The sequence below is a fragment of the Haematobia irritans genome, chromosome 3 (assembly GCF_050003625.1).
Source record: "Haematobia irritans isolate KBUSLIRL chromosome 3, ASM5000362v1, whole genome shotgun sequence".
NCBI lineage: Eukaryota > Metazoa > Arthropoda > Insecta > Diptera > Muscidae > Haematobia > Haematobia irritans.
The window spans coordinates 118,210,506-118,226,275 of NC_134399.1; the positions used below are offsets into that span (position 1 = coordinate 118,210,506).

Consider the following 15,770-nt stretch of genomic DNA (forward strand, 5'->3'; position numbering starts at 1 on the left):
TTTTATTTCTAAAGAAAATTTTGTCAAAATTTTATTTCTATAGAAAATTTTGTCAAAGTTTTATTTCTATAGAAAATTTTGTCAAAATTTTATTTCTATAGAAAATTTTGTCAAAATTTTATTTCTTAGATAATTTTGTCAAAATTTTATTTCTATAGAAAATTTTGTCAAAATTTTATTTCTATAGAAAATTTTGTCAAAATTTTATTTATATAGAAAATTTTGTCAAAATTTTATTTCTATAGAAAATTTTGTCAAAATTTTATTTCTTAGATAATTTTGTCAAAATTTTATTTCTATAGAAAATTTTGTCAAAATTTTATTTCTATAGAAAATTTTGTCAACATTTTATTTCTATAGAATATTTTGTCAAATTTTTTTTCTAAAGAAAATTTTGTCAAATTTTTTTTCTAAAGAAAAGTTTGTCAAGATTTTGTTTCTATAGAAAATTTTGTCAAAATTTTACTTTTAAGAATTTTTTTTAAAATTTGATTTCTATAGAAAATTTTGTTAAAAATTCATTTCTATTGAAAATTTTGTCAAAATTTTATTTGTTTCAGCTTAAAACCATACATTGACTAAACTACAAGAGTAGCTTAACCAACAGAGGAAAAGAATGTTTGTCAAATTTATTTGGGCAAAGCCCTATAGACTGCAAGATGGTTGGATGGACGCACGTTTCGGAATTACCACATTCCTCATCAGCATCCTCTACTTGCAGCAAAACTATCAACCAATTATCAGAATAAATTCAGGCAGTTTATTAAACCCAAAAAAAAACACACTTGAACCCTCCGAAAAAAGGTTTTACATTGATAGCCGGCTTATGCCGAAATAAATTCGAAACAAACATATCTCTTTTCCTATGCCACTGTCAAATCATCGATTTGAATTCACATGACTGGGTTTATTTTGAGCGTGCCTCCTCTTCTTTTTCCATTCTTTTTGTTTTGTTATTGTTGGTTTTGTTCTTTAAGCATTGTTGTTGTTGTTTTTTTTTTTTTTTTTTTTATTTCAGCTTAAAACCATACATTGACTAAACTACAAGAGTAGCTTAACCAACAGAGGAAAAGAATGTTTGTCAAATTTATTTGGGCAAAGCCCTATAGACTGCAAGATGGTTGGATGGACGCACGTTTCGGAATTACCACATTCCTCATCAGCATCCTCTACTTGCAGCAAAACTATCAACCAATTATCAGAATAAATTCAGGCAGTTTATTAAACCCAACAAAAACCACACTTGAACCCTCCGAAAAAAGGTTTTACATTGATAGCCGGCTTATGCCGAAATAAATTCGAAATTTTTTCGGAGGGTTCAAGTGTGGTTTTTGTTGGGTTTAATAAACTGCCTGAATTTATTCTGATAATTGGTTGATAGTTTTGCTGCAAGTAGAGGATGCTGATGTGGAATGTGGTAATTCCGAAACGTGCGTCCATCCAACCATCTTGCAGTCTATAGGGCTTTGCCCAAATAAATTTGACAAACATTCTTTTCCTCTGTTGGTTAAGCTACTCTTGTAGTTTAGTCAATGTATGGTTTTAAGCTGAAATAAAAAAAAAAAAACAACAACAACAATGCTTAAAGAACAAAACCAACAATAACAAAACAAAAAAAAATTTATTTCTATAGAAAATTTTGTCAAAATTTTATTTCTATAGAAAATTTTGTCAAAATTTTATTTCTACAAAAAATTTTGTCAAAATTTTACTTTTAAGAAATTTTTTTAAAATTTTTTTTCTATAGAAAATTTTGTTAAAAATTTTATTTCTATAGAAAATTTTGTCAAAATTTTGTTTCTATACAAAATTTTATCAAAATTTTATTTCTATAGAAAATTTTGTCAAAATTTTATTTCTATAGAAAATTTGGTCAAAATTTTATTTCTATAGAAGATTTTGTTAAAATTTTATTTCTATAGAAAATTTTGTCAAAATTTTATTTCTATAGAAGATTTTGTCAACATTTTGTTAAAAATTTTATTTCTATAGAAAATTTTGTCAAAATTTTATTTCTATAGAAAATTTTGTCAAAATTTTATTTCTATAGAAAATTTTGTCAAAATTTTATCTCCATAGAAAATTTTGTTAAAATTTTTTTTCTATAGAAAATTTTGTCAAAATTTTATTTCTATAGAAAATTTTGTTAAAATTTTATTTCTATAGAAAATTTTGTTAAAATTTTACTTCTATAGAATATTTTGTTAAATTTTTTTTTTCTAAAGAAAATTTTGTCAAGATTTTATTTCTATAGAAAATTTTGTCAAAATTTTATTTCTATAGGAAATTTTGTTAAAAATTTTATTTCTATAGAAAATTTTGTCTAAATTTTATCTCCATAGAAAATTTTGCTAAAATTTTATTTCTATAGAAAATTTTGTCAAAATTTTATTTCTATAGAAAATTTTGTCAAAATTTTATTTCTATAGAAAATTTTATTTCTATAGACAATTTTGTCAAAATTTTATTTCTATAGAAAAATTTCTCAAAATTTTATTTCTATAGAAAATTTTGCTAAAATTTTATTTCTATAGAAAATTTTGTCAAAAATTTTATTTCTATAGAAATTTCTTTCAATATTTTATTTCTATAGAAATTTTTGTCAATATTCTATAGAAATTGTTTTCAATATTTTATTTCTATAGAAATTTCTTTCAACATTTTATTTCTATATCACACAAAAAAAAATTCTGATTCAATCACGAAATTAATTTTTTAATTGAATTAATTTTTTAATTGAAAATCTTCAATCACAGATCAATTAAAAAATTAATTGATCCAATTAAAAAATTAATTCATACTATTAAGAAATTTGTTGAATCAATTAAATTTTTAAATGAATATTTTTTAAAACTCAATTAAAATTTTAATTGAAAAAATTTCCGTGAAATTTTTTTTCTGTTTAAGAAATTTTATAAAAATTGTATTTCTAAAAAAATTTTTATAGGAATAAATGAAATGATGACAAATTTATTTAATTTAAAAATAAAATAAATTTCTCGGAAAATAATTGAGGTGCTTCTCCTCGAAAAAAAACATCTGCCACCATTTGTGAAAGAATAAAATTTTTTAACTTTGGCCATAATGTTTTAAACGCTTTGGCGATTACATCAAGGTACATGTTTCCCAAAGGAATATTCCAATATTTTTTGTCTAATTTATAAACATGTAATAAGATGCTGTTAAATATGACACCATATAAATTAAATGAGTATCGAACATGCTTATATAATATCAAATAATTATATTGCTTATATAACAGAGCCTTACAAAATTACCTTAATTAGGAAGAAACTTTGTTAAGGGAACGAATCATTGGTAAATCTTAGAATTCGTCTCACGACCTTTGGAAATATATTAAATTCTGAGAGTTTGCAAATGTCTTGCCGTACTTTCTAGCAGCTTTCTACCACAATTAAATTTATTGAAAACGAAAAAAAAATATTTGAAAGTGTTTCCCCCTAAAAATAAATCTGGATATATCTCTGAAAAAATGACAATGCTTAACCTTGCCAATAACGCTTCAAAAATTTAGGCAAATACATCAAGGGACATGGTTCCCATAGGAATATTTCAATATACTGTTAAATATTTTACCATATAAACTAAAGTAGTAACAAAAATGTTTATATTATATCAAATAATTATCTCCCTATTAAATCTATCAACATTTTTTTAAATAAGAAGAGATTTCGTTAAGGAAACAAATCATTGGGAAATCTTTGAATTCGACTCAGCTTCAATTTAAAAATAGATGGAATTCAAAGAAGTTTCAAACGATTGGGTATACTTACTTTTTAGCAACTTCTATCTCAATTACAATTTTTATTTAATTGAATTTTAATTGTATTTAATTTGATATAATTAAAATGTTGATTGCTGTAATAAATTAATTTACTTAATCAATTTTTTAATTAAACTAAAACTCAATTTAATTGAAGTTAATGTTTTATGAGAGATTCGTATTGCAATTGTGTCGTCTTTTTTTCTCGATTTTTTGTTTGTAGATGTTTTAGTTTCAAAACATTTAACATTCTCATCATTATCATACAATACTATATAATTACCACACACTTACACGTACACATATGGAAGAAATTCCTTAATCGTAATGTGAAAAGAAAAAATAAATCAATTTCAATATGTCCACATCATCATGCAGCAGCCGTCTCATGCCAAAGCACCTTTTTTTGATTTGTATCCTTTTGATTTAGCCCTTGAGCCATTTCATTACATATTTCCTTAATATAAAATGTTCCTAGTTGTAAAAAAATATATATGTTTCCCGATCCCCAAAATCAAAATTTGTCTGTGTCTATGTAAAAAAAAATAACTCCTTTTACTCTGGGGGATACGAATTTCCAATTTCGAAAATTTTCTTGTACCGCAAAACATAAAAGCAACTGTAGATCTGACCTGTAACTAACTTTTGGTCCTTCGACCTATAATTTTTTATATTTACTTTTTTTTTGTTTTTTTTTTAATTTGATTTTATAGTTAGAATTTTTTTTTGATTTTCCTATTGTTCTTTGAAAAAAAAAACAAAACAACAACAATTACCACAAATATCTTACAGTCTCCTTTCATGCTTATATTTACAATTACAGAATCGAAATTTCACATGACAATCTAAAAAGAGAAACACACGCTCTCTCACTCTCTCGCTATTCTTTAGAAAGAGAGTATAATTCAGAATCTAAGAAAGATCATACAGAGTCGGACAGAGTCAGAGTCAGTTGAATATGTTTTATGCACACATTATATTGGCCAAAAAAGGCCCTTTGGCAAGAGTATGGCTGGCGGCACATTGGGACAAAAAGATCACAAAGGCTCATGTCTTTGAGACGAACATTGAGAAATCTGTGGAGGGCATTATGCAGCCCAAAGTTAAACTGGCCCTACGTACATCCGGACATTTGTTGTTGGGCGTTGTGCGAATATATTCGCGTAAAGCCAAATATCTACTGGCCGATTGTAATGAGGCATTTGTGAAAATCAAAATGGCCTTTCGACCGGGCATGGTCGATTTACCTGAGGGGCACAGGGAGGCCAATGTTAATGCCATTACATTACCGGAAGTTTTTCACGATTTCGATACGGCCTTGCCCGAGCTAAATGACATCGATATCGAGGCCCAGTTTGCCATGAATCAATCGAGAGCCGATGAGATTACCATGCGTGAAGATTATGGCAGTTTATCACATTCCCTGCACGATGACGGTTTTGGAGATATTGGCTTTGGCAGCGATACTCCCGATATGGTACGTGACCATTTGGATTCACAAATGAACGATCAATTATTCGAAGATGAAGTTATGCCCCATATGAGGGATGGTAATGAGGCCAGCATAAGCCTTCAGGAACCGAGTATGTCAAATACACGTTTGGATATGGATGCTGATGGATTTGGTGATGAATTTGGCCAGCCAGAATTATTTGGCGATGAGCTTTTTGGCGATCCGCCACGTCTGGATGAAGAAGTCCAACAGAGATTGGAAAATTTGCCCATCATAGAAGATTCCGACGATGATCATTTCGATGTAAGGGCCCCCTCACCAGCCTCCACCACCCCGGGATCGCCTTTGCCAGCTCATCAACATGAAGATGATCATGCCAATTTAGATGCTCCTGGTAAACCATCACAAGCCGAACCTACCGATGAGAATTTGGAACAGTCCACCCTCTTGCAAAATGAAGAGGAAAGTTTTGCCTTGGCCCCCATTGAGGCTTCAGCCTATAAGGGCATCACAAAGAATGCCAAACGCAAGAGGAAACTCATTGTCGATGAGGTTAAAAATATCTCGGGTGAGGAAATGAAAGCCCAATTGGCCAATACCTCGGATATTGTGACCATCCTAGATCTGGCTCCACCCACGAAACGTTTGATGTATTGGAAAGAGACCGGAGGTGTTGAGAAACTTTTCTCTTTGCCCTCGCGCATGATTCCCGCCCGGGTATTGATGTTTAACTACAATCGTCATTTGATTTCCCGTTTCACTCCATTGGAAGATTTCAGTTCTTTGGGACCAGCCGATATGTTGGCCCTTGACCATATCACCAATAATGAGAATGAAAACGAATCCATGGCTATCATAACCAAAAAGGGTCGCAAACGTAAATTGAATGAGGCAAATATTGAGGCAATACCACCAGCAGTCACAGATACCACACAGAATATGTCCATGCCGGATCAAGTGCGAGAACAACAGGAGATGATTAATGCCACCACAGAGTCGCTACGTCTTGATGTGGGCGGGGCAAATGATACCTCTGTACCCCAGGCCGAATCCACACTCTATGACAATTGCCCGCGTAGCCCTAATCCCATGTTTGCTTTGAACGATATACACAATTTGGATAATTTGAACAGTACCTTGCCCAGCGATTTGGGTAATCTACATCATGATTTGGATCATGAACATGATTTCGATCATGTCCATATGACACCGGGCAATTTACATCATGGCCAAATGACACCACATCATCCAGAAATTGAGGCAATTGAATCGATACCAAATCTACCAGTTGATCAAATATCCTCAATACTCCAGGAGGCGGAAAATATGCCACCACAGCCATTACAAACAGAATCGTCCGATCAACTGGATACCACATTAACAGAGCAACAACAACAACAGCAGCAACAGCATACAGAACAAACTCCCAATATAGCAACCAGTCTAGCATCGGATTGGAATGAATATCCTGCCTTCCCAGCCTCCATAGAAATTCCCCCCAATGTGCAAGATGAACAACAAGAGGATGAAACCAGTGAACAATTTGAAGAGCGTGTCCTGAATAAGAGAGCAGCACAAATGTTCTATGCCGTCAAAAATCGCATGGTCCAACAGGAATGTCTCGTCCTTTCAGAGTTGACAGGTCACAATTCACGCAAACAGGCAGCACAAAAATTCTATTCCCTATTGGTATTGAAAAAATTCCGTGCATTAAATATTGTCCAGGAGTCTCCCTACTCGGACATAGTTATAACACGGGGCAGTCTATTCGATAACCCTAAGCTGTAAAAAAAAGTTGACAACATTTTTTTTTTCGATTTTAATTATTCTACAATCCTCTCCCACACACATTTTCTTTTAATTTTATATGATATTGATTTCTATTTTTTGATGCATGCATGTTTTATTGAACCAAACAAAACAAACAAACAAACACAGAAAACAAAAAGAAACTAACGTTTTAATTATATAATTATAAGATAAAAAAATTAAAGTAAATAAATGTTTTTTGAAAAAAAGACAATATTGTGAAATTATGCATTTAATAGCAAAAACAATGGTAAGAAAAATTATATTTTAGAAATACATACAAATTATTAAATATATTCAAAAAAAATCATGAAAAGTGTATGATTGAGATTGGGAATATTTTTGAACATGTAAATTCACCGCATCATGCTCAGTTTTTGTATATAAAATTCGATATATATTAAAAACTGTTTTGTTTTCGATTAGACGACCATACTGGAGAATACAGCTGTTTTCTAATTAATCGAAATAAAATATTTACAAAATTTTCTATAGAAATAAAATTTTGACAAAATTTTCTATAGAAATAAAATTTTGACAAAATTTTCTATGGAAATAAAATTTTGACATTTTTTATAGAAGTAAAAATTTTGACAAAATTTTCTATAGAAATAAAATTTTGACAAAATTTTTTATAGAAATAACATTTTGACAAAATTTTCTATAGAAGTAAAAATTTTGACAAAATTTTCTATAGAAATAAAATTGTGACAAAATTTTCTATAGAAATAAAATGTTGACAAAGTTTTCTATAGAAATAAAATTTTGACAAAATTTTCCATAGGAATAAAATTTTCTACCGAAATAAAATTTTCACATAATTTTCTATAGAAATAAAATTTTTACAAAATTTTCTATAGAAATAAAGTTTTGACAAAATTTTCTATAGAAATAAAGTTTTGACAAAATTTTCTATAGAAATAAAATTTTGACAAAATTTTCTATAGAAATAAAATTTTGACAAAATTTTCTATAGAAATAAAATTTTGACAAAATTTTCTATAGAAATAAAATTTTACAAAATTTTCTATAGAAATAAAATTTTGACAAAATTTTCTATAGAAATAAAATTTTGACAAAATTTTCTATAGAAATACAATTTTGACAAAATTTTCTATAGAAATAAAATTTCGATAAAATTTTCTATAGAAATAAAATGTTGACAAAATTTTGATAAAATATTCTATTGGAATGAAATTTTGACAAAATTTTGTATATAAATAAAATTTAGACAAAATTTTCTATAGAAATATAATTTTTGACTAACTTTTCTGACATATAAGATCAAATTTTAACAACATTTTCTATAGAAATAAAATTTTGACAAAATTTTGTATATAAATAAAATTTAGACAAAATTTTCTATAGAAATATAATTTTTGACTAACTTTTCTGACATATAAGATCAAATTTTAACAACATTTTCTATAGAAATAAAATTTTGACAAAATTTTGTATATAAATAAAATTTAGACAAAATTTTCTATAGAAATGAACTTTTGGCAAAATTTACTATAGAAATACAATTTTGACAAAATTTTCAATAGAAATACAATTTTGACAAAATTTTCTATAGAAATACAATTTTGACAAAATGTTCTATAGAAATAAAATTTTGACAAAAATTTTTATAGAATAAAAAATTTTGTCAAAATTTGTAATTTCTATACGATTTACGTAAAACGCTGGTATCTTAATTTTTGTTAATATTTTACTCCGAGGACAAGCCCTAAGATCTCATTTTTGGGCATTTGTTTTCTCAACAAAATTTCTCAAATCGAGTTAATACACCAATGAGTTACGGTTTGAATATTTATTATACAGTAAAAAAGTCCCTAAGCCAAATGCTTTCCTCTACATAGTATACATGCAAAAATATAATTTATGATCTATTTTGTTTGCAGAATAAAATTTGGGAAGAAAATGAACAATTCCATGTTATTTGAATACGCTTATATTTTATGTATGTACTCAGTTGCCCTTGGACCAAGAGAACAGCAGAAGACATATCCAAATCCCATAGTAAAACATATGCATAATCCAGCAAAACATTTTGGAAGATCTTCAAAAGTAAAAAAAACAAAATACAAAAAAAAATAAATACGAATTTATGGCCAGCGATGCAACGATTGTTTCAAACCTTTTTTATTTGTTTTTCAAAAGAAACTTCGTTTGTATAAAATTTCGTTCCTCAGAAAAGAAAATTCCGCTTTCAGTGACCTTTTAACCCTCTAATGCCCAATCCCGTCTTTAGGCGGGCTTCGTTAAATCAGGAAGCTTTTAGTAAAACACACCTTAAGACAACAAAAATGGGTAAAATAAAAAGAAAACTTAGTTAAAACTGTTCAAGAGGCTTTGCAGCATATACTGAATTTTACCGTATACATTTTTCTTGTTTTCTTTCTTGCTTTTGTGTCGTTAACATTGAATATTTAATCAGCTGGCAAAAAAAAAAAAATTGGGGCATTAGAGGGTTAATGTACATCCCAAAATGGTCTTCAAGAGATGAACATAATTTTCTCTTCCCAAGAAGTTCTTTTGAGGTGATATAAATTCGAATTTTATGAAGTTTACTTTTATGCACAGTAAACTTCAGAACATTTGAATTTATATACAGCAAGGACAAATAAAATAATAGAAATTTCCACAAAAAAAAAATATTTTAAATATGTTTCGGCCCATTTCTCGGCGGACTTAGAATTTGCGATGCTATATTGGCTAACATCGTTCAAAAAAATCTTTATGTAGAGATAAAAGTCGAAAAAGTTAAGAACAAAATGCTGAAATAGAATCACATCTGAAAAACTAATGCGAAATCAATGCAGCGGTTACTTAATCAGATGACTTCCGCCCTAAGCTTCTGAGCCAATTTTGCTGCACTTCCACATCCAAAAAAAAAAAAAAAAAAAAAAAAAATATTCATTTCTTTTTTGGTGTACAGTTTAATGTTTTAAGTTTTTTCAAATTCTCAATACTGAAATTGTATCACAACTGAAGTATTTATGTGAAATCCAATCCAGCGGATGTTTAAAAAGATGACTTGCGTCCTTTGACAAGCCCATTTAAATTTCAAAGCTTCTGATGCGATGTTGGACCACTTCCGGATCCAAAAAGAACATTTTCATTGTTTCGTTTGACTACACTTGGTGGGATATTACTCTGGCGTTTTGTCACTAATTATTTTATGTTATCATTTCAATTTACTTTTATTATTTTTTTGTGTTTCGCCGATCTCTCAACGAGTTTCCATTTCGATTTACTTATCTGCTGCTTCTCCATGAAAACAATAGTAATTTCCTATTTTTATCTTATCGTAGAACTATAATTATCGGGCACGTATGAAAAACAAAAACTAAAATTCATTTTGTTGAGTTTTGTTGCTGTCCATTGCCGCATAGATTACAGTGCTTTTAAGAATTTTGACGGTTTTTTGTTTTTTCGTTATTATGATAAAGAAAAGCTCACTCAATTGTATTGATAAGATGGCAAATTTAGAACAATACCCTCAACTTTACAAGGTTGAGGACCTGATTGTTGATAAAAAGGTGCGAACATAATTGCCTTGAACCGTCTGTGACATAAGATTGACTGAAATCAATTATTGCCACATTTTTGACAGATTAGATTTTTATTTTGAAACGTTGCAACATTAAAAATGTTAGTTCGAGACTTTTATTTTTAAACTTTTGGAAATTTTGAAAATTTTAAGTAAATTTTGAAATTTTCAATTAAACTCTATAACAAACGCTGATATAATAATAAGTGAATATTTTTAAATATCTTCAAGGAATTTAATTAGACATATTTATTTTTTGTTAAGAACTGGTTGTGCAGGATTTTACATAGCTTTAAAAAAAAAAACTTTAAAAAATTAAAAAAAATAAACTATTTTTGTTCTTATTTTTAAAAGATAAATTAAAGAATTTTATTTTCCAGAAGAAAAGACTTGGTGTATGCTATCTACCACTACAGAATTTCCGTTAAAATTTCCTGTCAATCCCTAAAATTAGAAAACGCAATTACTCTCGGGCAAGGCCAACATTAGCACTCAACCCATGTTTCCTACAATGTTTCACGAGTGCAAATTAGTCAACATGCACATGATGTCATCTTTTCCAGCATGTGTTCAAACTTCAACTGCAAAGTTATTATCGCTTTTTCATTAAGTTTGTTTAGCAAATGTTTCGTTTCTTAATATTTTTTACGTCTCCTGTTAACATCATCACATAGCGAGTATATTGGGATGTTTCGAGCGTACGAATGAAATATGAGATCTTAATTAAAACAAAAAACACTGATCTACCAAAATTTGAAAAAAAATCCAAAATCCAATGACCAAAAATCTACCAAATTTAAATAATCTTAATATGAAGATTTGCATAAAATTTTTGTCAATATTTTATTTCTATAGAAAATTTTATCAACATTTTATTTCTACAAAAAATTTACTAAATATTTTATTTTTATAAAAAACTAGAGTAACGAAGCGGGCCGCGCTGCTTCCACCCGAAGCATATTTTCGTTAACTTAGGCAACCATATCATTCGATCTGAAAACAAATTCGAAAGGATTTGAACTCTTTTGAAAAGTAGGGCCAGGGGAAGTCTGGTACAAAAACTGCAGTACTGATTAATCACTCCACACACGTGTCCCGTACATTTCAAAAAAAAATCGGACTATTGTTTTTTCGTTTATATACAGAAATAGGGCGGTTATGCAGATGTAAAACAGACCGGCTTAACAAACGTCGGGTAGGGGGTGTTCCCTTTCAACCAATTTTTGGTTTTTTAAATGTTATGTATTCAAATCGTTGGACAATCCTCTATATTTCCTGTGAATATCAAGCGTGGTTTGTCAAGGGGAGGTATACCTCTCCTCAACATACCGTCCAATAAATCGGAAAAAGTAAAGGTACTTAAAAATTTACCATATTAACATTTGTTAAAGTGTTGGACACGGAGAACATGCCTTTCCCAAACATATACCGGAAAATGTAGCACCCTCTACGTTGCTTGTAAACTTCATGTAAATTTAAGTTTTTTACTTTAAAAAATCTGACAGAAGCCTGTGGAAAAATCATAAAATTATGTAACGAGTTCCCATTTATAGCGACAATACTCTGCTTTCTATTTAAAAAAGCGGGCAAAAGGTTACCCCCTCCTTCGCTCCTCCCCGACCAGATATCGTAAATTCACGTACCCTATATTCATTATACAAAATTTTGTCCGAATTTTATTTCTATTGACAATTTTGTCAACATTTTATTTCTATCGAAAATGTTGTCAAAATTTTATTTGTATGTAAAGGTGAGTACTATGTTCGGCTTTTTCACCAAAACACTAAATTAAAAGTACAAATATATTTATGAAGACTATTATATTTTGATCGAGTTTTGCCAAATAATGGATGGAAAAGATCCAAGGAATTAATTGCAAATAATTTTATATTTCTAAATTAGTTAAATAAAAAAAGTAACCACGAAAACAAGCTGGTTTTCAGCTTGAAAACTGAACATAGTACTCAGCTTTATAGAAAATTTTGTCAAAATTTTATTCCTCTAGAAATTTGTGTCAAAATTTTATTTCAACATTATTATTTTATTTGTCAACATTTTATTTCTATAAATATTTTTGCCAAAATTAATTTTGACAAAATTTTCTATAGAAATTTAATCAAAAAGTTTGTTTCTGTAGAAAATTTTGTCAAAATTTTTGTTTCTATAGAAAATTTTGTCCAAATTTTTGTTTCTATAGAAAATTTTGTAAAAATTTTTGCTTCTATAGAAAAGTTTGTCAAAATTTTATTTCTATAGAAAATTTTGTCAAAATTTTATCTCTATAGAAAATTTTGTCAAAATTTTATTTCTATAGAAAATTTTGTCAAAACTTTATTTCTATAGAAAATTGTGTCAAAATTTTATTTCTATAGAAAATTTTGTCAAAATTATTGTTTCTATAGAAAATTTTGTCAAAATTTTTGTTTCTATAGAAAGTTTTGTCAAAATTTTAGAAAATTTTGTCAAAATTTTATTTCTATAGAAAATTTTGTCAAAATGTTATTTCTGTAGAAAATGTTGTCAAAATTTTATTTCTATAGAAAATTTTTTCAAAATTTTATTCCTATTTTTCAACATTTTTTTCTATACAACATTTTGTCAAAATTGTTTTTATAGAAAATTTTGTCAAAATTTTATTTCTATTTGTCAACATTTTTTTCTATACAAAATTTTGTCAAAATTGTTTTATACAAAATTTTGTCAAAATTTTATTTCTATAGAAAATTTTGTCAATTTTTTTTCTATAGAAATTTTTGGCAAAATTTTTTTCTATAGAAAATTTTATCAAAATTTTATTTCTATACAAATTTTTTTCAAAATTTTATTTCTATAGAAAATTTTATCAAAATTTTATTTCTATAGAAAATTTTGTCAAAATTTTATTTTATAGAAAATTTTGTCAAAATTTTATTTCTATAGAAAATTTTGTCAAAATTTTATTTCTATAGAAAATTTTTGTCAAAATTTTATTTCTATAGAAAATGTTGTCAAAATTTTATTTCTATAGAACATTTTGTCACTTTTTTGTTCTATAGAAAATTTTGTCAAAATTTTATTTCTATAGAACATTTTGTAAACATTTTATTTCTATAGAAAATTTTGTTAAAATTTTATTTCTATAGAAAATTTTGTTAAAATTTTATTTCTATAGAAAATTTTGTCAAAATTTTATTTCTATAGAAAATTTTGTCAAAATTGTATTCCTATTTTTCAACATTTTTTTCTATACAACATTTTGTCAAAATTGTTTTTATAGAAAATGTTGTCAAAATTTTATTTCTATAGAAAAATTTGTCAAAATTTTATTTCTATAGAATATTTTGTCAAAATTTTATTTCTATAGAAAATTTTGTCAAAATTTTATTTCTATAGAAAATTTTTTCAAAATTTTATTTCTATAGAAAATTTTGTCAAAATTTTATTTCCATAGAAAATTTTGTCAAAATTTTATTTCTATAGAAAATTTTGTCAAAATTTTATTTCTATAGAAAATTTTTGTCAAAATTTTATTTCTATAGAAAATGTTGTCAAAATTTTTTTTTCTATAGAACAGTTTGTCACTTTTTTGTTCTATAGAAAATTTTGTCAAAATTTTATTTCTACAGAACATTTTGTCAACATTTTATTTCTATAGAAAATTTTGTTAAAATTTTATTTCTATAGAAAATTTTGTTAAAATTTTATTTCTATACAACATTTTGTCACTTTTTTGTTCTATAGAAAATTTTGTCAAAATTTTATTTCTATAGAAAATTTTGTCAATTTTTTTTCTATAGAAATTTTTGGCAAAATTTTTTTCTATAGAAAATTTTATCAAAATTTTATTTCTATACAAATTTTTTTCAAAATTTTATTTCTATAGAAAATTTTATCAAAATTTTATTTCTATAGAAAATTTTGTCAAAATTTTATTTCTATAGAAAATTTTGTCAAAATTTTATTTCTATAGAAAATTTTGTCAAAATTTTATTTCTATAGAAAATTTTTGTCAAAATTTTATTTCTATAGAAAATGTTGTCAAAATTTTATTTCTATAGAACATTTTGTCACTTTTTTGTTCTATAGAAAATTTTGTCAAAATTTTATTTCTATAGAACATTTTGTCAACATTTTATTTCTATAGAAAATTTTGTTAAAATTTTATTTCTATAGAAAATTTTGTTAAAATTTTATTTCTATAGAAAATTTTGTCAAAATTTTATTTCTATAGAAAATTTTGTCAAAATTGTATTCCTATTTTTCAACATTTTTTTCTATACAACATTTTGTCAAAATTGTTTTTATAGAAAATGTTGTCAAAATTTTATTTCTATAGAAAATTTTGTCAAAATTTTATTTCTATAGAATATTTTGTCAAAATTTTATTTCTATAGAAAATTTTGTCAAAATTTTATTTCTATAGAAAATTTTTTCAAAATTTTATTTCTATAGAAAATTTTGTCAAAATTTTATTTCTATAGAAAATTTTGTCAAAATTTTATTTCTATAGAAAATTTTGTCAAAATTTTATTTCTATAGAAAATTTTTGTCAAAATTTTATTTCTATAGAAAATGTTGTCAAAATTTTTTTTTCTATAGAACAGTTTGTCACTTTTTTGTTCTATAGAAAATTTTGTCAAAATTTTATTTCTACAGAACATTTTGTCAACATTTTATTTCTATAGAAAATTTTGTTAAAATTTTATTTCTATAGAAAATTGTGTTAAAATTTTATTTCTATAGAACATTTTGTCACTTTTTTGTTCTATAGAAAATTTTGTCAAAATTTTATTTCTATAGAACATTTTGTTAAAAATTTTATTTCTATACAAAATTTTGTCAAAATTGTTTTCATAGAAAATTTTGTCAAAATTTTATTTCTATAGAAAACTTTGTCAACTTTTTGTTTAACGAAAATTTTGTCAAAATTTTATTTCTATACAAAATTATGTCAAAATTTTATTTCTATACAAAATTATGTCGAAATTTTATTTCTATAGAAAATTTTGTCATAATTTTTGTCCTATAGAAAATTTTGTCAAAATTTTATTTCTATACAAAACTTTGTCAAAATTTTATGTCTATAGAAAATTTTGTCAATATTTTTTTTTCTATCGAAAATTTTGTCAAAATTTTATTTCTATAGAAATTTTGTCAAAATGTTTGTTTCTATAGAAAATTTTGTTTCT

At 26.3% G+C, this 15,770-nt stretch overlaps 2 protein-coding genes across 7 annotated transcripts in view; both read left to right on the top strand.

The window, feature by feature from the left end:
* Positions 1-7,260, top strand: part of vtd (RAD21 cohesin complex component verthandi) — a 55,690-nt gene extending 48,430 nt beyond the window's left edge. For all 6 annotated transcript variants that reach the window (XM_075299238.1, XM_075299237.1, XM_075299240.1 and 3 more), the window contains one exon: positions 4,608-7,260. In XM_075299238.1, the coding sequence (XP_075155353.1) occupies positions 4,743-7,025 (2,283 nt within the window). In that variant the 5' untranslated portion in view covers positions 4,608-4,742 and the 3' untranslated portion in view covers positions 7,026-7,260. The remainder of the gene's footprint in view (positions 1-4,607) is intronic.
* The window catches only part of Moe (moesin), a 125,406-nt gene that overhangs the window by 20,744 nt on the left and 88,892 nt on the right, over positions 1-15,770 (top strand). The gene's annotated exons all lie outside the window — the stretch shown is intronic.